Source organism: Rhinoderma darwinii, chromosome 2 (genome assembly GCF_050947455.1).
Source record: "Rhinoderma darwinii isolate aRhiDar2 chromosome 2, aRhiDar2.hap1, whole genome shotgun sequence".
Lineage (NCBI taxonomy): Eukaryota > Metazoa > Chordata > Amphibia > Anura > Rhinodermatidae > Rhinoderma > Rhinoderma darwinii.
Genome location: NC_134688.1, coordinates 410,974,077 through 410,994,097, shown reverse-complemented (window position 1 = coordinate 410,994,097; position 20,021 = coordinate 410,974,077). Strand labels below are relative to the sequence as shown.

The window sequence follows — 20,021 nt, the reverse complement described above, 5'->3', positions numbered from 1 at the left end:
GGCTCATTTGTATATTTTGAAAAAAGCTCATTAATAATAATAAATGTATCTGTGTACGGACTCAATAGAAAGTCTATGAGCCCGTACTCCGATACATCGGCTTTCCGGAAAAAGCCGAACAGACACGAAGCGGCTCAGCGCTCACATGAGCACTTCAGCTGCTTAGTTCTAGCGAATGGTGGGGGTCTCAGTACTCGGACCCCCACCAATCCAAACTTCTGACATGTCTCTATGACATGTCAGAAGTTTGTCAAACGTTTAGCTACACTTTAAGGCTGGGTTCACACGACCATGTTACGTCCGTAATGTACGGAACGTATTTCGGCCGGAAGACCCGGACCGAACACAGTGCAGGGAGCCGGGCTCCTAGCGTCATAGTGATGTACGATGCTAGGAGTCCCTGCCTCGCTGCAGGACAACTGTGCCGTACTGTAATCATGTTTTCAGTACGGGACAGTAGTTCCACGGAGAGGCAGGGACTCCTAGCGTCGTACATCACTATGATGCTAGGAGCCCGGCTCCCTGCACTGTGTTCGGTCCGGGACTTCCGGCCGAAATACGTTCCGTACATTACGGACGTAACATGGTCGTGTGAACCCAGCCTAACATGGACTCCGTGGGATAAAATAGCGTGGTCTACTTCAGCTAATCCATCCTTTTTTTTGGCAGTATAATGACCTATACCGGGCAGATGTCTGACAATAAAGCTCTATGGATATGTGTAACACACGCGTCGGGAGCTTTCCCGGTGTACACGCTAAATGTAAACTAAAAACATGATGTGAACAGCGCCTTATACTGCAGCATGTTTGATCGGATACCGTAGACCACCCGGAAATGCCCAGTTTGGGGCAGATTTGCATAAACCCCTCATGTTTAAAAATTTGGAGAATGCGCAAAATACGGAAGATAGTTGGGAGGCATGCTGTATTCCCCCTGTATTGTGTGCTTCTATATATACGATGAGGAATATTATATGGCGCCTGTATGGCATATGGAACGCATTACAATGCACAATAAGATTCTGTATTGCACACCATAGTGTGGACTGAAACACCCAGGTGTGAATGAGGCTTTACTTCAGCTTGTGGAGAGAGTGAATGTGATAATTGTATTACCGCGAATGTGACCAATATATGGAGTATCGCTTTATGGCCAGCTGTAGCGTTACACACGGATATACAGCAGTGTACGCAGCCCGGATACACACACGTTATCACAGAGTGATGACGTCATCCAGGAAGCAGTCATGTGACCGCTGTGAGTGTAACATGTCGGCGCTCAGGAGGAGAGCGGAGGGGTTTCCCTCGTCACATCGATGTCCGCGTTATTGTGCGGCGCTGTACAGCAGTGACTCCCGGTGCCGGGCACGGTATAAGTGGACGCTGCAGATGGCGCTGTTTCTCCATTGCTGTCTTCATGTAAGCGCCAGGTACAGTGAGCAGGAGGGGTAGACAGCGCTGAATGAGCACCGTAGTGTTTCCTGTATAACTTATGTAACTAGCAGTGTGGCGCCGGATACTTGGATTTTATTACACGGTTTATAAATTCACTTCCTCGCATTGAAAGTAGAAGAAAGTGTTCTGAGGGGGATATATCCTGGTTGTATTCAGTGCGCGGCTCCAGTTAAACATTTGAGGGTCATTGAGGGGGTGCTATTAATTAGGAGATAGAGTGTGTGTATATATTATAAGGGTGAAAACTAGAATTTCCCATTATTAGGGAGTTCTTTAGTGGTAATTTGCTTGCTTACTCATTTAAAATCTATATCTACACCCAGACGTCAACCTGTGGGGTCTTCACAGGGTGATACTTGAACAGCAGCAGGTTGCTGCAAAAATAAGTGGCCTTTTTGAGGGGTGTGGCTTATATAAAGGGGAGTGGTTAAATATATTCAGACTGTAATGTATTCAAACCAAAGATCAGACCCCTAACTTAACCCCTTAGTGACCAGCTTATTGTTATAAGTTTCTATAACTTTTTTTTTTTTTTTTTGCGTGGACATAGCTGTATAAGGTCTTCTTTTTTTTTGTGGGACAAGTTGTATTTCTTAATAGCACCATTTTGGGGAACATATAATTTATTTAACTTTTCTTGGGAGGAGTAGAAAAAAAACAGCAATTTCGCCGCACTTTTTTTTTTTTTTCATTTATTGCGCTGTATAAATAACACAATAACTTTATTCAGTGGGTCCTTACGATTGCAATGATACCAAATGTATATACATTTTGTATGTTTTACTACTTGTACACAGTAAAACGCTTTTTTATTTTTATTTTTTCAAAATTATTTGTTTTTGTGTCTCCATATTTTAAGAGCCATAACTTTTAGATTTTTCCGCCGATGCAGTTGTATGAGGGTTTTGTTTTTTTGCGGAACGACTTTTTTAGTTTTTATTGGTGCCATTTTTGGGTAGATGCAACGTTTTGATTTTAAAAAAAAAAATTCCCAATAACTTTTTAATGAGGTTTTCCAGAAAGGCAATAATGCAATTACAATATGTGTAAGAGTGACAGCGTACATAATATACAAATAATTGTTAGGATTCACAATTAGAGGACTTGTGTGTACAAAGCGTAGTCTCTACAATAGACAATTCAAACCATAAAAACAGATCAAGAATGTATTATAAACGTTATGGCGTATGGTCTTTTCACAGTCTCTGAACGTCGGGTGGGAGAGCAAATGTACAAGGAGAGAGGTCTCCAAAAACACCAGGACTTGTGGGTCTATTAGACATTAGTCCCAGAATAGAAGAGAAGGGAAGCAAAATATCAATCGACATTATCAGACATGGGTGGGTCTTCACACCAAAGGTGTTTAAAGGAGTCATTTTTACAGAACGCAAACCTGGGTGCCCAGTTCTTTTGGTATTTGGCATGAGAATGATACTCAAGATGCGAGAGCTCTTCCATTCTGGCAAGCTGGGTTTATTGGTGGCGCATCTTCGGTCTTCCAATACAGCGGAATCAAAGATTTAGCTGCTGCAAAACGTGGTAACCATAGCTCCCTGGGGGCCCCCTTAGGGAATGTTGGCCACAGATTTAGAAACACTGCTCGTGGGGAAATAACAACAGAGGAATGAGTAATGGTGTTAAGGGTACTTTGTATCTGATCCCAAAAGTGGGAGATTTTCTCACATTCCCACCATAAATGTAGATAGGTTCCCGGGGCTTTATGACAACTTAAACAGTTGGGAGATTTTTTTACATATTTTATTCAATACCCAAGGAGTCTTGTACCATCTAGAGGTCAGTTTGTATGAGGATTATTGTAGTATATACATCTAGAGGTCCTAAGGGAGTTTCTAAAAACTTCCTTTGTGTCTGTCAGAAAAGGTAGTATTCAGTTCCAACTCCCAAGATTTATTAAAGGAGGGCTGTTCCTATGAATTCATCTTAATGAGATTGTTATAGTATAGTCTAATAAGCTTTTTAGGTGGTTGATGAAGGAGGAGGGTTTTTTCCCAACCAACATGGCGGGAGGTTAAGTGGTCCCTGCCTAAGCGCTCCCAGGTAACCCCTTCTGAGGTGAAATTGAGGCACGAGAATCCAGCCTAAGACCTCAATTCTTGGACGGTAGGAACGGACTTGTTAGGCGGGATTCACACGACAGGGTCCCGCCCGAGCCCGAGTGTCGGCCGGTAAAATCGGCCATTTTGCCCGGCCGGTTTGCATAAAGTTTTGCATCTGTGCCAGGCCGGGCAGATCTGGACAGTGATATCAGCGGCAACTCCTGAAGGGGAATCCCCATGTGTTCGGGGATTCCGCTTCAGGAGTTTCCCCTGATGTCACTGCCCAGATATGGACAGAGACATCAAGCGCTCTGTCCAGGAGCGGAATCCCCGAAAACACGGGAATTCCGCTCCTTCAAGGAGCTAAAGTGGGGCTAGCACATAGCAGAGCAGGGAGATACCTCCCTGCTCTGCTATAGTGGCGTCGCTACAGTAGTAGTAGCCGCAGCAGCTGCTAGCGGCGCCATGGAAGGTGTCGCCGGGCCAGGGCGCTTTTAAAACAAGCAGGGGAATGGAGCCAGCGCAGCACTCCCTCCACCTGCTGTACACCCCGGCCCTGCCACACAGCGTACAGCCATTCGTCCGAATGGCATCAACTCCTCCTCCTCACATGCACTCTGCACTGTGAGGAGGAGGAGGAGATAGAGCGCAAGCGCCGGAAAACCCGGCCATCACTCGGGACACATTCCGGTGATGGCCGTGTATTACCCGGCCCCATAGACTTCTACGGGGGCCGGGTACCCGGCCGAAAATCGAGCATGTCCTATTTTTTTGACGGCCGTTTTTCCCGGCCGTCAAAAAATCGGTCGTGTGAATAGCCCCATTAGGGGTCTATTATTCCTAATGCAGCCGGGTGCCGGCCGATTTATGAACGGCCGGCACCCGGCCGGGAAACCCTGTCGTGTGAATGAGGCCTTAGTCAGTATGAAATCGTACGTGCTGCAGTATGCTTCTCTAGGTTGGTAAGGACAACCTCCAAATCTCTGTCTGTGACTGCATAAGGTCTCGGACCGTCATCAGGGGAGACGGAATTTGCTGCAGGGATTTCATCCCCTCGGCTCTTGTCCAGGTCTGATAAGAAGCAGAGGTAAGAGTTACTAGACAAAAAGGGGGCTGCATTAGGCTTGTCAAGCCACAGACGGGAGGTAAGGGGTTCCTTCACGGGAACGCAAGTCTACTTGGCGTATGGTCAAACCACTCAGTTATCCTGGCTAATTGTATGGAGTGATAGTAGGATTCTATATCCGGAAGCCCTATCCCACCTGAGCGTTTAGGAAGGACAAGGGTGCTAAATGCTATGCTGGGTGTAGTATTGTTCCATATGTATTTAGAAAACTGTTGTCTGATGGTCGCATAAAAGGTTTTTGAAAGGGGAATCGGGAGAGTTTGGAATAGAGAAGTTTAGGGATAATGACCATCTTCAGTAAGCTGGATCTACCAATCCATTAAATATATGGGATTTGCCAAGACAAGATAGTGGGTTTAATATCAGAGAGCAAGGGTGCGTAATTACTTTGATACCGGTGATCAGGTTAGGGCGTTAAATTAATTCCCATGTATTTTATGCTGTCCGAACGCAGTAAGAAGGGGGAGATTAGTTTCAGAGACGTTAACAGAGCCGGAGTGCAGGAGACACAAAGGCCTTCGGACTTGCTAGAGTTAATTTTGAAGTTGGATAAATCACCAAATTGGGTAAATATCTCTAAGTCGGGGTAAAGCTATGGAGGGGTTAGTGATAAAAATAAGCAAGTCATCAGCTAAAGCAGCTGTGGAATGCACTCGGTCACCAACGAAGACCCCTGTAAGAAGTGGCTCCTGACGCAGACTCTGGATCAAGGTCTCAATTGCGAAGACAAAAAGAAGGGGAGAGCGTTGACAACCCTGTCTTGTTCCATTCCTGTTTTGGAAGGGGCGCGATAGGTGGCCATTTACTCTGACCTTTGCGTGTGGGGAAGTGTACAGAGGTAGGATTTTGTGAAGGAAGAGTTGTGGAAAGCCAAAACGGGAAAGCGCCTAGACCATATAGGTCCAGTCCACCCGGACAAAGGCCTTCTCTGCATCAGTAGACAACAGAACCAGGGGAATCTTTCTCGACCTGGTGTACTGGATCAAATGGAGAAAACGTGTAGTGTTGTGTTCACCCTTTCTACCCTTAACAAAACCAGTTTGCTCTGGGTCAATCGGGAATGGTAGTAATGATTGCATCCTATTAGCTATGATTTTGGCATCTATTTTAACATCCACATTCAAAAGTGATATGGGGCGATAACTACCGCATAGCAAATGGTCTTTACCCTCTTTTGGTATTATATGCGCTTCGATCGCTGAGGGTCAGAAATGCTGAGAAGCGTTAAGAGAGTTACACACTTTGAGGAAAACAGCAATTTTGCACTGTATTTTATTTTTTACGGCGTTCACCGTTCGGGTTAAATAATGCAATAACTTTATAGTTTGGCGTCGTTACGGAAGCAGCGATATCAAATATGTGTAACTTTATTTTTTTTAATAATAAAGCATTTTGTAAGGGGAAAAAGTGGGTTTTTCATATTATTATTTTTTTTTATTAAAGTTAGCTAAACTTTTGACAAACTTCTGACGTCATAGTGACATGTCAGAAGTTTGGATTGGTGGGGGTCCGAGCACTGAGACCCCCACCAATCGCTAGAACGAAGCAGCTGAAGCACTCGTGTAAGCGCTCAGCCGCTTCGTGTCTTTTCAGCTTTTTCCGAAAAGCCGATGTATCGGAGTACGGGCTCATAGACTTTCTATTGAATCCGTACACCGATACATTTATTTCCGTAAAAAGCTCAGCTGCTTCGTTCTAGCGATTGGTGGGGGTTTCAGTGCTCGGATCCCCACCAATCCAAACTTCTGACATGTCACTATGACATGTCAGAAGTTTGTCAAACGTTTAGCTACACTTTAACTTTCGTAAACATTCTTTTACTAGTCCCCAATAGGGGTCTTCACTATGTGATCGTCCGATCGCTTTTATAATACTCTGCAATACTTCTGTATTACTGCCTGTCCGTGTAAAATGGACAGGCATCTGCTAGGCCATGCCTCTGGCCTAGCAGGCATTAACTAGTGGCAGACATGGGGGCCTTTACTTGGCCCCCGGCTACCATAGAAGACATCGGCACACTGCGATCACATTCAGGGTGCCAGTGGGGTGAGTGAGGAAGCTCCCTCCCTCTCTCCAAAACAACTCAGATGCGGCGTTTCCTATTGAGTGCCGCATCTGAGGGATTAAACGGGGGAGATCGATACTGATATCGATCTCACCCGTTAGAGCAGGGATGCTCCCAGCCCTCCGCTACCTCTGGCAGCTGAGAGCAGGGAGATTTAATGGCTCCCTGCTCTGTTTATTTATTCTGATGCAGTGCCGTAAAAAGGCTATTGCATCGGAATAAAGCCCATTAGTGGCCGTCGTAAAAACACTAATGGGCGGTCACTAACGAGTTCATTCAGAACCCAGATCAGACAAAAAAATTATTAACACTTACCCTCCTGGGTCTTGGTCTGCTGTAGGCTGTCCTGGGTCTGCATAAGGACCCAGTGCAGCGGCACCTAGTGCTGGGAACATGGAGGATAAGCATGCGTACCAATGTTTTGTTTTTTTCTTTTTAAATTCTGCTCCTACACCCTATACATTTTTGGGAGGCGTCTCAAAAAGTTGTCACTGGATACAAACTCTACATTTATACGCACCGCCGCTAAAGTTGAAAATTCTAAATTGTGTTTGTTCTTTATTAGGAACTCCATGGTTGATGATTTGCTGCTGCCCTATGACGCCTCTTCTAAGCATGGTCCAAGCCGTAGTCATCGTGACACCAGAAGCTGCCTGCCCCTTGTCCATGGCAATACAACACATGAAATGTGGCCCAGTAATAATGACACTATACTTCCAGTGGCCACAACCAGAACATTTATATCAATCATTACTAGTGGCGTGAATAAGACTGTTCGTGGCCACTTTACATTTATAAATAATCCTTTGAGAACTTTGTCTGTGCTGGAGCCTGGTGTGCCAGAGAATTGTAATAGACGCATTACAGCAACGGTAGAAGAAACTGTCAAATTTGGTAAATGCATAGTTGCCCAAAATGGAGGATATTTTGATACTAACACGAGGCAGTGTCTTGGGAATATTGTGAGTAATGGCAGACTGGTGCAGAATTCCAGAGGGGTTCAAAATGCCCAGTTTGGTATCAGGGCAGATGGTACCATGATTTTTGGGTGAGTACTCAACCTAATTAGTATCTTTATCTATTCGTTACTATGGACTGACATCCGCTTACCATAGGGTGTAGATAATTTGTCATGTTGAACAGCTCATGTTATAGAGCAGGAGGAGCTGAGCAGATTGAAATCTAGTTTTGTGCAAAAATATTCAGAATAACCTGTCATTTATTCATTTACATCTCTGCTCACTGTGGGCTAAAGAGTCCAGTGGGCAGTCTCAATCAATGATTGACAGCCTACCCTGTATGCGTGTGAATACAGAAATAGCTGCCTAATCACTGAATAGGAAGCCTACTGGACTCTTAAGCCAAAAGCTGGCAGGGATTTATATAAATAAAATACAGGTTATCCTGACTCCTTCTATCTGCTCAGCTCCTCCTGTTCTATAACATGCTGTTTCCATATTGTACTGCATGTTCGATGTGATAGGTTCCCTTTAAGGCCTTGTTCACACGGTGCAGAGTTTACATGCATTTTTTTTTTAAGACCAAACCAGAATTGGAAGCAGAAAAGGAGGGCTGGGTTCACACTGAGTTTTTTGCAGGCGGAAATTCTGCCTCAAAATTCCGTTTTGAAGTTTGAGGCAGATTCTCCTCTCCCTGCACGCCGATTTTCGCGGCGTTTTTTGCCCGCGGCCATTGAGCGCCGCGGGCATAAAACTCTGAGGAATACACTTTCTCTGCCTCCCATTGATGTCAATGGGTGGTCAGAGGCGTATACGCCCGAAGATAGGGCATGTCCCTTCTTTCTCCCGCGAGACGGTTTTACCGCTCGTGGGAAAAAGACGCCTCCACCTCCCATTGAAATCAATGGGAGGCATTTTCAGCCGGTTTTTGATGAGTTTTGCGGCACGGTTTCCGCGTAAAAAAACTCAGTGTGAACATACCCTAAAAAAGGGGTAATCCAGGAAGTAAAGCGAAGTAGGGGCTGCAAAGTAAATAAATAAACCAAAAAAGCAATACTTACCTATCCTTGCCCCTGGCGATTCAGCGGTGAGGCTGTAGCAGCACTCCCGGTGGTATATTACATGCCTGTAGCATGTAACTGCTGTAGCCAATCAGAGGGCTCAGCGGTGCTCTATGGTGACGAACCGTATTTCTGGCTTAATGCTGGATCGCCGTCCGCAAGGATAGGTAATTATTTCTTTTTTGGTTTATTTATTTCATTTGCAGCCCCACAAAAAATTTCACTTTATGGACAACCCCTTTGGCCTTCCTTTATATATTCTGTTTAAATTCCCTGCCTGGTTTTGGCTTAAAAAATACATGCAAAATTTGCACTGTGTAAACAAGGCCTGAAGAGTCACAAATTCTGTCCATAGTGGTTAAACTTTTATCTGCAAATCCCAGTAGGAGAACACATCCTCTCAGAGCGCCCTTTGCACCCTCCAGATGGCAATAATCTATATATATTTTTTTCTTCTTCAGACGGAATCTGAAAGAAAAACCTAAGATCTATAAGGTGCCCACAAAAGGTGCTCAATAACACTGACTTATAGGGCTCTCCTCCTATATCGCTGTGTACAAGTCCTTAAAGACTATGTAAACCTTTTAAAGTGATTGACATTTTTATATATATATATTAAAAAAAATAATAGTCAGTGTGTATGGTGCAACTTTAAAATTAGCTTTTACTTTTTGACATACAGCTGCTCTGTATCCGTGACTATGGACACTGCCAGCCGCGGACAGGCACTCACATTTGCAGGCCGTGCTCCCAAATAAAAGTATGGGAGCACGGTCGGTAAAAAGCAAAAAATAGGACATGTCCTATCTTTTGCGGAGCCTTTCTACGGCATGGACACTTTCCCGTAAATATATGGGAAGGTGTCCGTGGGCAATAGAAATGAATGGGTCCGTAATTACGGATGAATTCTGCGGTCGTGTGCATGGGGCCTAAGCGAACAATACAGCTTCTCTATGTACAGGATACAGAGCAGCTGTATCTCAAAAAGTTATAAAAACTAGTTGCGCCAAACATACTGACATTTTTTATTTAAAAGAAGAAAAAAAAACACTTTAAAAGGTTTACATAGCCTTTAAAATCCCATTTACATTACATGTAGCTCATGCAACGTTCCACAGGAGTGTACGTGAGGATTTTTTCTATTTTTGCAAAATTGCTTACGCTTTTTCCCTCAATGGGGAATGATAGAGATTACAGGCGACATGCAAGTGGCTTGCAGTTTGCAGGGATTTTATGTGGCCATGTAACCCCAGCCTAAGGCCCCATGCACACGACCGTATTTTCATATATCCATAAATATGGATCCGTAGTCATCTGTAACTTATTCTTATATACGGAACGGTATCCGCAAATACGGTCCGTAGTGCATCCGTATTTGATCTGTAAATACGGATCTGTAAAAAAAAAAAGAGGGAGGCTGCAAATGATGTCACCAACATGTTGCACAGCAACGCTTCTGTAAATACGGACGGTTTACGGATGCGCCCCTAGGCTTCTATGGGAGAGTCCGGCCTGTAATTAGTGTCCATATAGGACAGGTTCTATAATTTTTTTTTCTGCACGGACCACCAAAAATATGGAAGGGTGTACGTGCCTATAGAAATGAATGGGGCCGTATTTACGGTTGAAGTACATGGTCGTGTGCATGGGGCCTTAGATATACAGGGAAGATAAAAATCTGTGCAAAGGGAAATTGGAGCAGTTGCATAGATCTACCAATGAGATTACAGCTTACATTCTGTTAAAGCGTACTGGAGAATGAAAGCAGTAGTGTGATTTGTTACCATGGTCATTTGCGCTCCTTTTTCTTTGCACAGCAAAGTGCATGGTTTTTTTTTGGTGTTTTTTTTTTCAAGCATGAGCCCCTGTATAGATGGATTCATAGGTGTTGGTAGAAGAAGTAACTGCTCATGTTTTATCTGCCTGTCTATTGTGAATAATGTGTTTTGTAGATATTTATCAGAAGAAGAGGTCTTGAGTACTGAGAATCCCTTTGTGCAGCTGGTGAGTGGAGTTGTGTGGCTGCTGCGGAATGGGCAAGTTTACATAAAACAGAGCGAGAGCATTGAATGTGACAAGACTCAGAATACTGGTAGGTGTAAACCTGTGGCTGGGCCTCACCCATTCACGCTGTGCCCTATAGCTATAAGGGTATGTGCACACACACTAATTACGTCCGTAATTGACGGACGTATTTCGGCCGCAAGTATCGGACTGAACACAGTGCAGGGAGCCGGGCTCCTAGATCATGATTACAGTACGGGACAGTTGTCCTGCAGCGAGGCAGGGACTCCTAGCGTCGTACATAAGTATGATGCTAGGAGCCCGGCTCCCTGCACTGTGTTCGGTCCGGGACTTGCGGCCGAAATACGTCCGTTAATTACGGACGTAAATAGTGTGTGTGCACATACCCTAAGAGTACAACAATGGATCGGAGAATGTGACATTTTCTACAGGGGTTAAAAAAAAACAGCTAAATCTGCTTTAGGCAAGGGGTCAGCAATGTTTGCTAGGTAACAATAATAGAGGATGTACGTATCTGTATATATATTTTCCAAGCTCATTTATTTTATTTTATCTTCTCCATTCTTTCTTAGGTTCTTTTGAGTATTTTGTAAATGTGACCTCCGCTAGGACAGCTGTTGGACATGATAAAGATGGGCGGCTTATTCTATTTCATGTAGATGGCCAGACTGGAACCAGAGGGTAAGTATTCTGTGTTGATCTCATATTTACCGTAAAAATGATACCCTCTTGTATAATTTTATAGTTTCAATTCATTTGTATTAAGAGCATGTATTTTATTTATTTTTTAATTGTTTTATTAAAATAAAATCATATACTTTAAGGACTGGATGTGAATGTGTAGATAGCTGAGGCTGCCTCTAATGGCTTCTGTTCTATTTTTAATACGCAGCTTTAAAGAAGCTCTGTCACCAGTTTTGAAAAACGATCATTTTTGAGCAAGTTATGAACAATTTTAGATTTATGCTAATTCGTTTCTTAATAGACAATTGGGCGTTTGTTTTTTTTTTGTTTTTTTAAAAGGCTTTATTTTCAAAACTTTTGTTGTACAAATATACAGTAAATACCGAACAAAGACATTCAGAAAGGCATTGGTACAGTGAATAAAAATCAATCCATAGCAGATATATTGCTTATACAGGACATAGAAAAATATCATCAGTTAATGCCTAATTGATACAAACTAACATCCACTCACATTCATCCTAGTGCTCTGACCCCCCCCCCCCCCCACATGACATTCAATAAGTAACAATTAGACCGCAGTTTCTAAAGTCTCCAACCACCTCGACCAAATTTATCTGGGCATCTTCTGCTGAGATATAGTTTTTGATACATGGGTATATATTTGTTCACCAATTGCTTCCAATGTGCCAAACTCGGACCCTCCGTATCCTTCCAGGCCATGATCACAATCTTTCTGGCACAGAAAAGAACAAAACGAAAAAATATCTTGTCATAAAGGCTCTGTATAACTTCATTCAAAATGCCCAAGAGGCACAACTGAGTGGTTATAAGTCGTGGAAATTCAAAGTGTGTATGAAGGAACTCCACTACCTCTGACCAGAAGGGGGCAACTCTGGGACACACCCACATACAATGCATATAAGTACCAACCTCTGACTGGCAGCGAAAACAACTATCTGAAGTTAATGCTCCCATCCTCTGAAGTCTAACTGGTGTGGCCACAGCCAGGGGTTCTATTGCAAGGGCAAATAATAATGGGGATAGTGGGCATCCCTGACGAGTACCACGTTTCAATGCAAAGGACTCAGATATATCCAGATTCGTTCTCACCCTAGCACAGGGGCCTTCATATAAGAGGCGAACAAGAGCCGCAAATCTCGGACCAAAATTCAACTTGGAGACAAGCATCCAAAGATAATGCCACTCAACCGAGTCAAAAGCTTTGTATGTGTCCAGGGAGAGAACGAACCCCGGAGACATGTCATGTCTTGCCGCATCAATATGCAAAAACAGTATGTGTATGTTAATGTCCGTACCTTTCCCAGGCATGAAGCCAGTCTGATCCGGGTGAACTAAGGATGAAATGATCTTCTTTAATCTGTGGGCAAGAATTTTGGCCAGTATCTTAACATCTGAGTTAATAAGCGATCTAGGACGATAAGAGTTCGGTAGAGCGGGGTCCCTCCCCGGCTTCAACAATACCACGATAAGTGCCTCCCGCATGGAGGCCGGCACAATTGGGCGTTTTTTAACTTTTTACCAACTGGGCGTTGTAAAGAGAAGTGTATAACGCTGACCAATCAGCATCATACACATTCATGTTTAGCTGTAATCACAGCACAGCGTGATCTTGTGAGATCACGCTGTGCTGTCACTTGCTACCACGTTAACTTTACCGAAGTGTCTTGAGAGTAAATAGACATCACCTCCAGCCAGGATGCGATGTCTATTCACACTCCCGACACTTCGGTAAAGTTTCTGTGGGACTTAAATCACAGCGTGATCTCGCGAGCTCACGCTGTGTGTGCAGTGAAACAAGCTGGGCTAGAACGATGGGAAGTGTATGACGCTGATTGGTCAGTGTCATACACTTCTATTTACAACGCCCAGTTGGTAAAAAGTTAAAAACGCCCAGTTGTCTATTAAGAAACAAATTCGCATAAATCTAAAATTGTTCATAACTTGCTCAAAAATGATAGTTTTTCAAAATAAAAACCACTGCTGTTATCTACATTACAGCACCAATCAGATTATGTAGGAGATAGGGCACTTATAATCTGGTGACAGAGCCTCTTTAAAGGGGTTTTCCTATCAGAGACATTTATTAAATATCCACAGGATATGTCATAAATGTCAGATAGATGCGGGTCCCACCTCTGGTACTTGCACCTATACCCAGAACGGGCCGCCTAAACCACGTTTTACACCTCTGTGCTGTGGCTGAATCGTGTGATTCCCGACCGTGAATTACGGAAACAGCATAGTTTCTACGTTTGGTACGCTATTCAGGATCGTCATCTCTTGGCCACAGTGGAGAGTTATGAAGAGCGTCTTTCGCTCTGGAAGACATTCCTTATGCAGACAACCCATTGATTTAAATAGGTACACTGTGTAAATACTTTCTTTCCCACGTGCTGGAAAAATTTACACTTCCTGCCAGGTTTTCCCACAGAGAACAGCTGATTGCTCAGGGTACCAGCAGGAAGACACTTTGAGATTAGCTTTGTAACGGGTAGAAAATCACAATAAACTAAAGACCTGGGTAATATGAGGAAGACTGGCTGCTAGGGCCATGCTGCCTGGCAGCTCTGTTAACGGCTATGCTCACATTGGCATCATAGCTTCTGTTTATAATTTATGCCATCACTCTTTGCCGGATACATCATATGGTGGATACTAACAGCAACTGATGGGCCCCATTGTCTATTAATTAAGGGTTCTGTCATTTTTCACTATTCTGGCCGTCAAGTGATGGAACCCCCGAACTAAGGTTCCTAACATCAATGTTAACAGAGCCTAAATCGGTATACTAGTTGCTAGGGAGACCCTATCTCAAATAACTCTTCAGTTTAAGGGTATGTTCACACGCTAGCTGTCATTTACGGCTGAAATGACAGCCTGTTTTCAGAAGAAAACAGCTGCGTCGTTTCAGCCGTAAAAGCAGCTCCTCGTAATATACGAGGCGTCTGTGACGCTCGTATATCTTCAGCTGCTCTTCATTGAGTTCAATGAAGAACAGCTCAAATTACGTTGCAAAGAAGTGCCCTGCACTTCTTTGCCGAGGCAGTCAATTTACGCGTCGTCGTTTGACAGCTGTCAAACGACGACGCGTAAATTACAGGTCGTCTGCACAATACGTCGGCAAACCCATTCAAATGAATGGGCAGATGTTTGCCGACGTATTGTAGCCCTATTTTCAGGCGTAAAACGAGGCATAATACGCCTCGTTTATGCCTGAAAATAGGTCGTGTGAACCCAGCCTGAGGCTAATTCAAGCACTGCTCTATAGTACACCACGTGATTTCAAGCAATCAAAGGGTTAGTATAATGAAGCACTGCATGCAGCTGTTTTTATTATGTTTTTTTCCACAATTGCGGTCACGGTTTTGAACACAATAGGGTATGTCTATATTTCCAACCAGGACTGCAATTAATGGAAACCTCAAAAAGTAAAAACTCAGAGAAATACTCATGGTTTTTGATGTGGTTTTTTTCAGGGGGTTAATGGTGTGTGTCGTATCTTGTTCTGCTGTAAAGACTACCTAAAGCTGGCCATACACATAAGAGAAAAGTTGGCCTAAATGGCCAACTTTGGCCATTTCAGACGACCCTTGTTTGTTAAAATGTCCGTGATGGCTGACAATAGACTTCCGTCTGCCAAAAATGTGTTAAACCAGTTTAAAACATTTTAGATGTGGTCGGTCGAAACTACTTGTGTATGGCATGATTGGCAAAAGTTGGCCTATCATTTGCCATTTTGCGCCAGCCACATGGAGTCAGTTTTTTTGTTTTTTTTTATAAAAGTGACTCCCAGTTTGGCCAGTCTTGTCTTTTATGTAGCTGGTGGGATCATTTGTACGAACTATACCACGAACGATTAATTGGCCACATTGCAGCCGATCACTCTTACGTGAATGGCCAGCTTTAGGATTCTTTTCAGTTCAAAGACAAGCATATTCTAGATTCACCTTTCATTTTTTAACTAAGTAATAAAAAAAGAATAACCATAAATTGCAAGAAAACAAGGAAAAATCGTCCTACTCATTTTATAATACAATATAATCTCTCCAGTTTCCTTAAAGGAACAGTGTCATCACAATTTTTTTTTTAATATGTTAAAGATGTTAGTGCTTTATTAAAAACGTTTGGATTAATTTGTGTGTTACTTTTTCTTATTTTTACACTTTTTCTTCCCTATGGGGGCTGCCATTTTTTTTTCCATTTCTGTATGTGTCGATTAACGACACATACAGACATGGAATACGGCAGCCACAGTCCCATAGGGACTGCGAACGGGTCCCGTCCCATCCACTTCTGTGTACACCGTCTGTGTGGGAACTGCGCATGCGCCGCTCCCACACAGTCCAATTTGAAATGCGCGCCGTCCGGCGCCATTTTCCTGTGGACCGGAAGTCGCGGCCGGACAGTAAGATTACTACTTCCGGTCGCGGCTTCCGGACTTGTGCACTTGGACCAGCGGCAGCAGACGGAGCGGACGGGCCGGAGGGAGCCGCGGCGGCAGGAGCAGGTAAGAGATTTCTATGTATGTTCGTGTTTGTGTGTGTTTACTACTGTATGTAAACCTACTACACTGTGTGTTAGCTCAAAAAATGGCGACACACAGTGTAGGAGGTTAGACCGTTCAATCCCCTCGTTTATCCCGGCACTAGCCAGGATAAAGGAGGGGGGGATTCTCAGAGCTCACTAGAGCGAGTGCTTTTTTCCCAATTTTGCAGCAAAAAGCAATGTGGTTGCTTTACCACATGCAATGCTGCAATTTTGGGAATAGCTCCATCTAGTGACCAGCACTGGGAAATATTATAAATTAGAATCTAATTTATAATATTTCCTGACTCGTGAAAAAAATAAAAAAAATGTGAACAATGTTTAATCACCTACACACTAAATGTTTAATTTAAAAAAAAAAACGTTTTGCTGGCAACACATTCCCTTTTAAAGGGGTTTTCCACGACGAACAGCTGAGATGACCTATCCACCGGATAGGTCATCCGTATATGATCGGCACACAGACCCCGCTCCAATCAGCTTCTCCAGCTGCCTGTGGGCGCCGAATGTTTTGAATGGTATGCAATAGTTGGAGCCGGAAGTAGATGGCTCCGACCACTGCATAGCGGCAGAACTGCAGCTCTGCTCCACTTCACTTGAATAGGAGCAGAGCTGCAGTAATGCAGCTCTGCTGCTATTTTGTGACCAGAGCCATCTGCTTCCGGCATGGACGTCTGGTGCCCGGAAGCAGCTGATTGGTGCGGGATCAGAGTGTCGGACCCCCACCGATAATATACTGATGACCAATCCACTGGTGGATAGCTCATCAGCTGTCCGGTCGTGGACAACCCCTTTAAGATTAGGGGGAAAGAGGTAGCTCGCCTCAAAAAGTGACCTGTCCCACACAACGTGAATATGTTTTTACACACTGGGTGAACATGACATACAGTGCAATAGTACCTGCTATAGTATGACTGATCCACTGCCTGCAGTGTGCAGGCATAAACAGGATATTAGAGTACATAGGAATATAGAAGTACCTGTACATCTGGTTTTACAACTTTATATTGTAATACTATTTGTGTTATATGTATATTCACATTTTATATGGTCACACGTAAAAAAAAAAAATCTTATTTTTTTTTAGCATGAACTTGTGGGAGGTGGCTGATTTTCTAAAGAATCAAGGAGTTGTTAATGCTATAAACTTGGATGGTGGAGGATCTGCTACTCTGGTTATTAATGGGACGCTTGCCAGCTATCCATCTGATCACTGGTGTGTATGAATATTTGCACTCTGTGATCTGAAATATCTATATCAAGGCTACTCTTACAACCTCTGCTGTTGCTACCTGTAGTTTATCTTCTGTTAATATGACATTATACTCCTTATGCCTTGTGTAAGTCTGCATATAGTCTGATTTAAATACATCGTAATAAGATATTGATGTTCTAATTAGCAAAACCTGTCCATAGCCTTTTAGAAAAGCAGTGTTCTACATTACTTACGAGACACATTATAACCGGTCTGTCAACATGTTGATGGTTTCCAGTTGGCAACAGATTTTTGTATTTACATTTTTATTTTAGTGAGTGTATACCATGCCTTCTTCATTAAGGTCTCTGTTTTGCACCCTTCTTGCATACTGTCATTGTTGTATGTATTAGAAAAAGCTCAACAAAAATTTCGACAAAAAAAATAATTTGAGTGTAGGGTGCTGTGAGCCATCTAGAACTAAAAAGGGTTGTCCTTTTTCTAAAAATTGATGGCCTATAATCCGGATAGGCCGTCAATATCTGATCAGTTGGGGTCTGAATCCCCGCACCCTCGCTGATCAGGTGTTTTTGAAGGGGCCGCAGCGCTTGTACGATGGCTAATTCCCCCTTATTCCTTATCTGCTTGTACTGTGAATCGACGACACGCTTGTAACGGAATTTCACAGTATTTCAGCCTTCTCCCATTCTCTTCAATGGGAGAGGGCTGTGGTATTTTTAGGTACTGGACAACACCTTTAAGTAAAGAAGAAATGCAATACATCTATAGAATTTTTTTCTTTTAAATTTTTATTGTTTTATGGTCTTAATTTCATTGGTTTAATAGTTTTAATTTATGTCTACAGTTCGTTCGATTCAATGTGGCGATGCCCGCGGAGTGTGTCTACAATTGTATGTGTCCATGAACCCCTTTGTAATCCCCCAGACTGTGGACTCCATGGAGAGTGTGTTGCAGGAGAGTGTCATTGTACAGGCTATTGGACAGGGAGTTCTTGTGAAGTACTAAACTGTGGACCGTCAAACTGTAGTTCACATGGTACCTGCACCCCAAGTATGTATCTCCTCTATTGTATATGTGTGGTATACTTATTCTAGTGACCTCTCTGTAAATGTTTTTGTAATTTCTACTTCTTCTTCGTTATTTACAGCTGGATGTGTTTGTGACCCTGGCTGGATGGACAATAACTGCAACAGTGGTAAACTAGACTCCATTTGTCATCATTTAAAGGGAAAGTGTCGCTAGAAAAAAATGTGTTTTTTTTTTTTTTTTAGTTAAAGAATTAGTGTATAGGTGATTAAACATTTTTCTAATTTTTTTCACGAGTCAGGAAATATTATAAATTAGATTTATAATTTATAATATTTCCCAGCGCTGGTCACTAGATGGAGCAATTCCCAAAATTGCAGCATTGCATGTGGTAAAGCAACCACATTGCTTTATGCTTCAAAATTTGAGAAAACTCACTCGCTCTAGTGAGCTCTCAGAATCCCCCCTCCTTTATCCTGGCTAGTGCCGGGAGAAACGAGGGGATTGAACGGTCAAACCTCCTACACTGTGTGTCGCCATTTTTTGAGCTAACACACAGTGTAGTAGGTTAACATACAGTAGTAAACACACACTAAAACACGAACATACACAGAAATAACTTACCTGCTCCTGCCGCCGCCGCTCCCTCCGGTCCGTCCGCTCAGTCTGCTACCGCCGCTCCAAGTGCACAAGTCCGGAAGCCGCGACCGGAAGTAGTAATCTTACTGTCCGGCCGCGACTTCCGGTCCACAGGAAAATGCCGCCGGACGTCGCACAGTTCAACTTGGACTGTGTGGGAGCGGCGCATGCGCCGTTCCCACACAGACGGCGTACAGCATAGTGGATGGAACGGGCCCCGTTCGCATTCACTATGGGACTGTATGTGCCGTATTCCATGTCTGTATGTGTCGTTAATCGACAAATACAGAAATGGAAAAAAAAAAATGGCAGCCCCCATAGGGAAGAAAAAGTAAAACACAAACACACAAATAAAAAAATGTTTAATAACACACTAAAGTCAAATTGATCTAAAAAATTTTTTTTCGTGACACTGGTCCTTTAAATAGGCACTTAAATATTTATAGGAGAATTCTCTTAATCCATTTAAAGGTGGAGCAAAAAAAGAGTATAAAGGCTTAAATAAGAAAAGGATGGAGATGATTCTGGAAAGTACAAAGTGGGGAGAGAGGCTGGGCAGACAGGACTTAAGGTGGCCATACACCTTCAATAGCTGTTGGCTGAACACGCACGCAAACACACACAGGCACAAGAAAGTCATTAGCATAAAGCTAAAATCGCTCAGAAATTTAGAAAAACTATCTGCTTTTAACTACATTATAGCGCCCACCTCCTTATGTAGGAGATAGGCCACTTATAATGTGGTGACAGAGCCTCTTTAAGCTTTATTTACATAAAACAGATGTACGTATTTTAGTTGAGTGCTGTGACTATGGAGTATATGCATTTTCTTTTCCAGCTTGTAACCATGGATACTATGGAGATAGATGTACCAGTGTGTGTCATTGCCAGAACAATGGGACATGTTACAATGTTAATGGGACTTGTGAATGCCCAGCAGGATTCACAGGACTGTACTGTGAAGAAGGTAATCCCCGCATATTCTGTCACACGCATCTAAACTTGAAATGAATAACCTAACATGAAGCTTTGCTTTTAACCCCTTCCCCCTGCTTGCATTCTGGGCCCTAATGTCCAAGCCATTTTTTACATTTTTACATTGTCACATTCAAAGAGCTGTAACTTTTTTATTTTTGC

At 43.1% G+C, this 20,021-nt stretch overlaps 1 protein-coding gene across 2 annotated transcripts in view; it reads left to right on the top strand.

The window, feature by feature from the left end:
- The first annotated feature begins 1,197 nt into the window (after positions 1-1,197).
- Positions 1,198-20,021, top strand: part of NAGPA (N-acetylglucosamine-1-phosphodiester alpha-N-acetylglucosaminidase) — a 41,742-nt gene continuing 22,918 nt past the window's right edge. The window contains exons 1-8 of one of the 2 annotated variants that reach the window (XM_075854192.1): positions 1,198-1,432; positions 7,271-7,753; positions 10,678-10,817; positions 11,323-11,431; positions 17,091-17,219; positions 18,064-18,269; positions 18,367-18,414; positions 19,723-19,851. In XM_075854192.1, coding sequence (XP_075710307.1) covers positions 1,227-1,432; positions 7,271-7,753; positions 10,678-10,817; positions 11,323-11,431; positions 17,091-17,219; positions 18,064-18,269; positions 18,367-18,414; positions 19,723-19,851 — 1,450 coding nt within the window. In that variant the 5' untranslated portion in view covers positions 1,198-1,226. The remainder of the gene's footprint in view (positions 1,433-7,270; positions 7,754-10,677; positions 10,818-11,322; positions 11,432-17,090; positions 17,220-18,063; positions 18,270-18,366; positions 18,415-19,722; positions 19,852-20,021) is intronic. The other variant, XM_075854193.1, reaches the window with a different exon arrangement.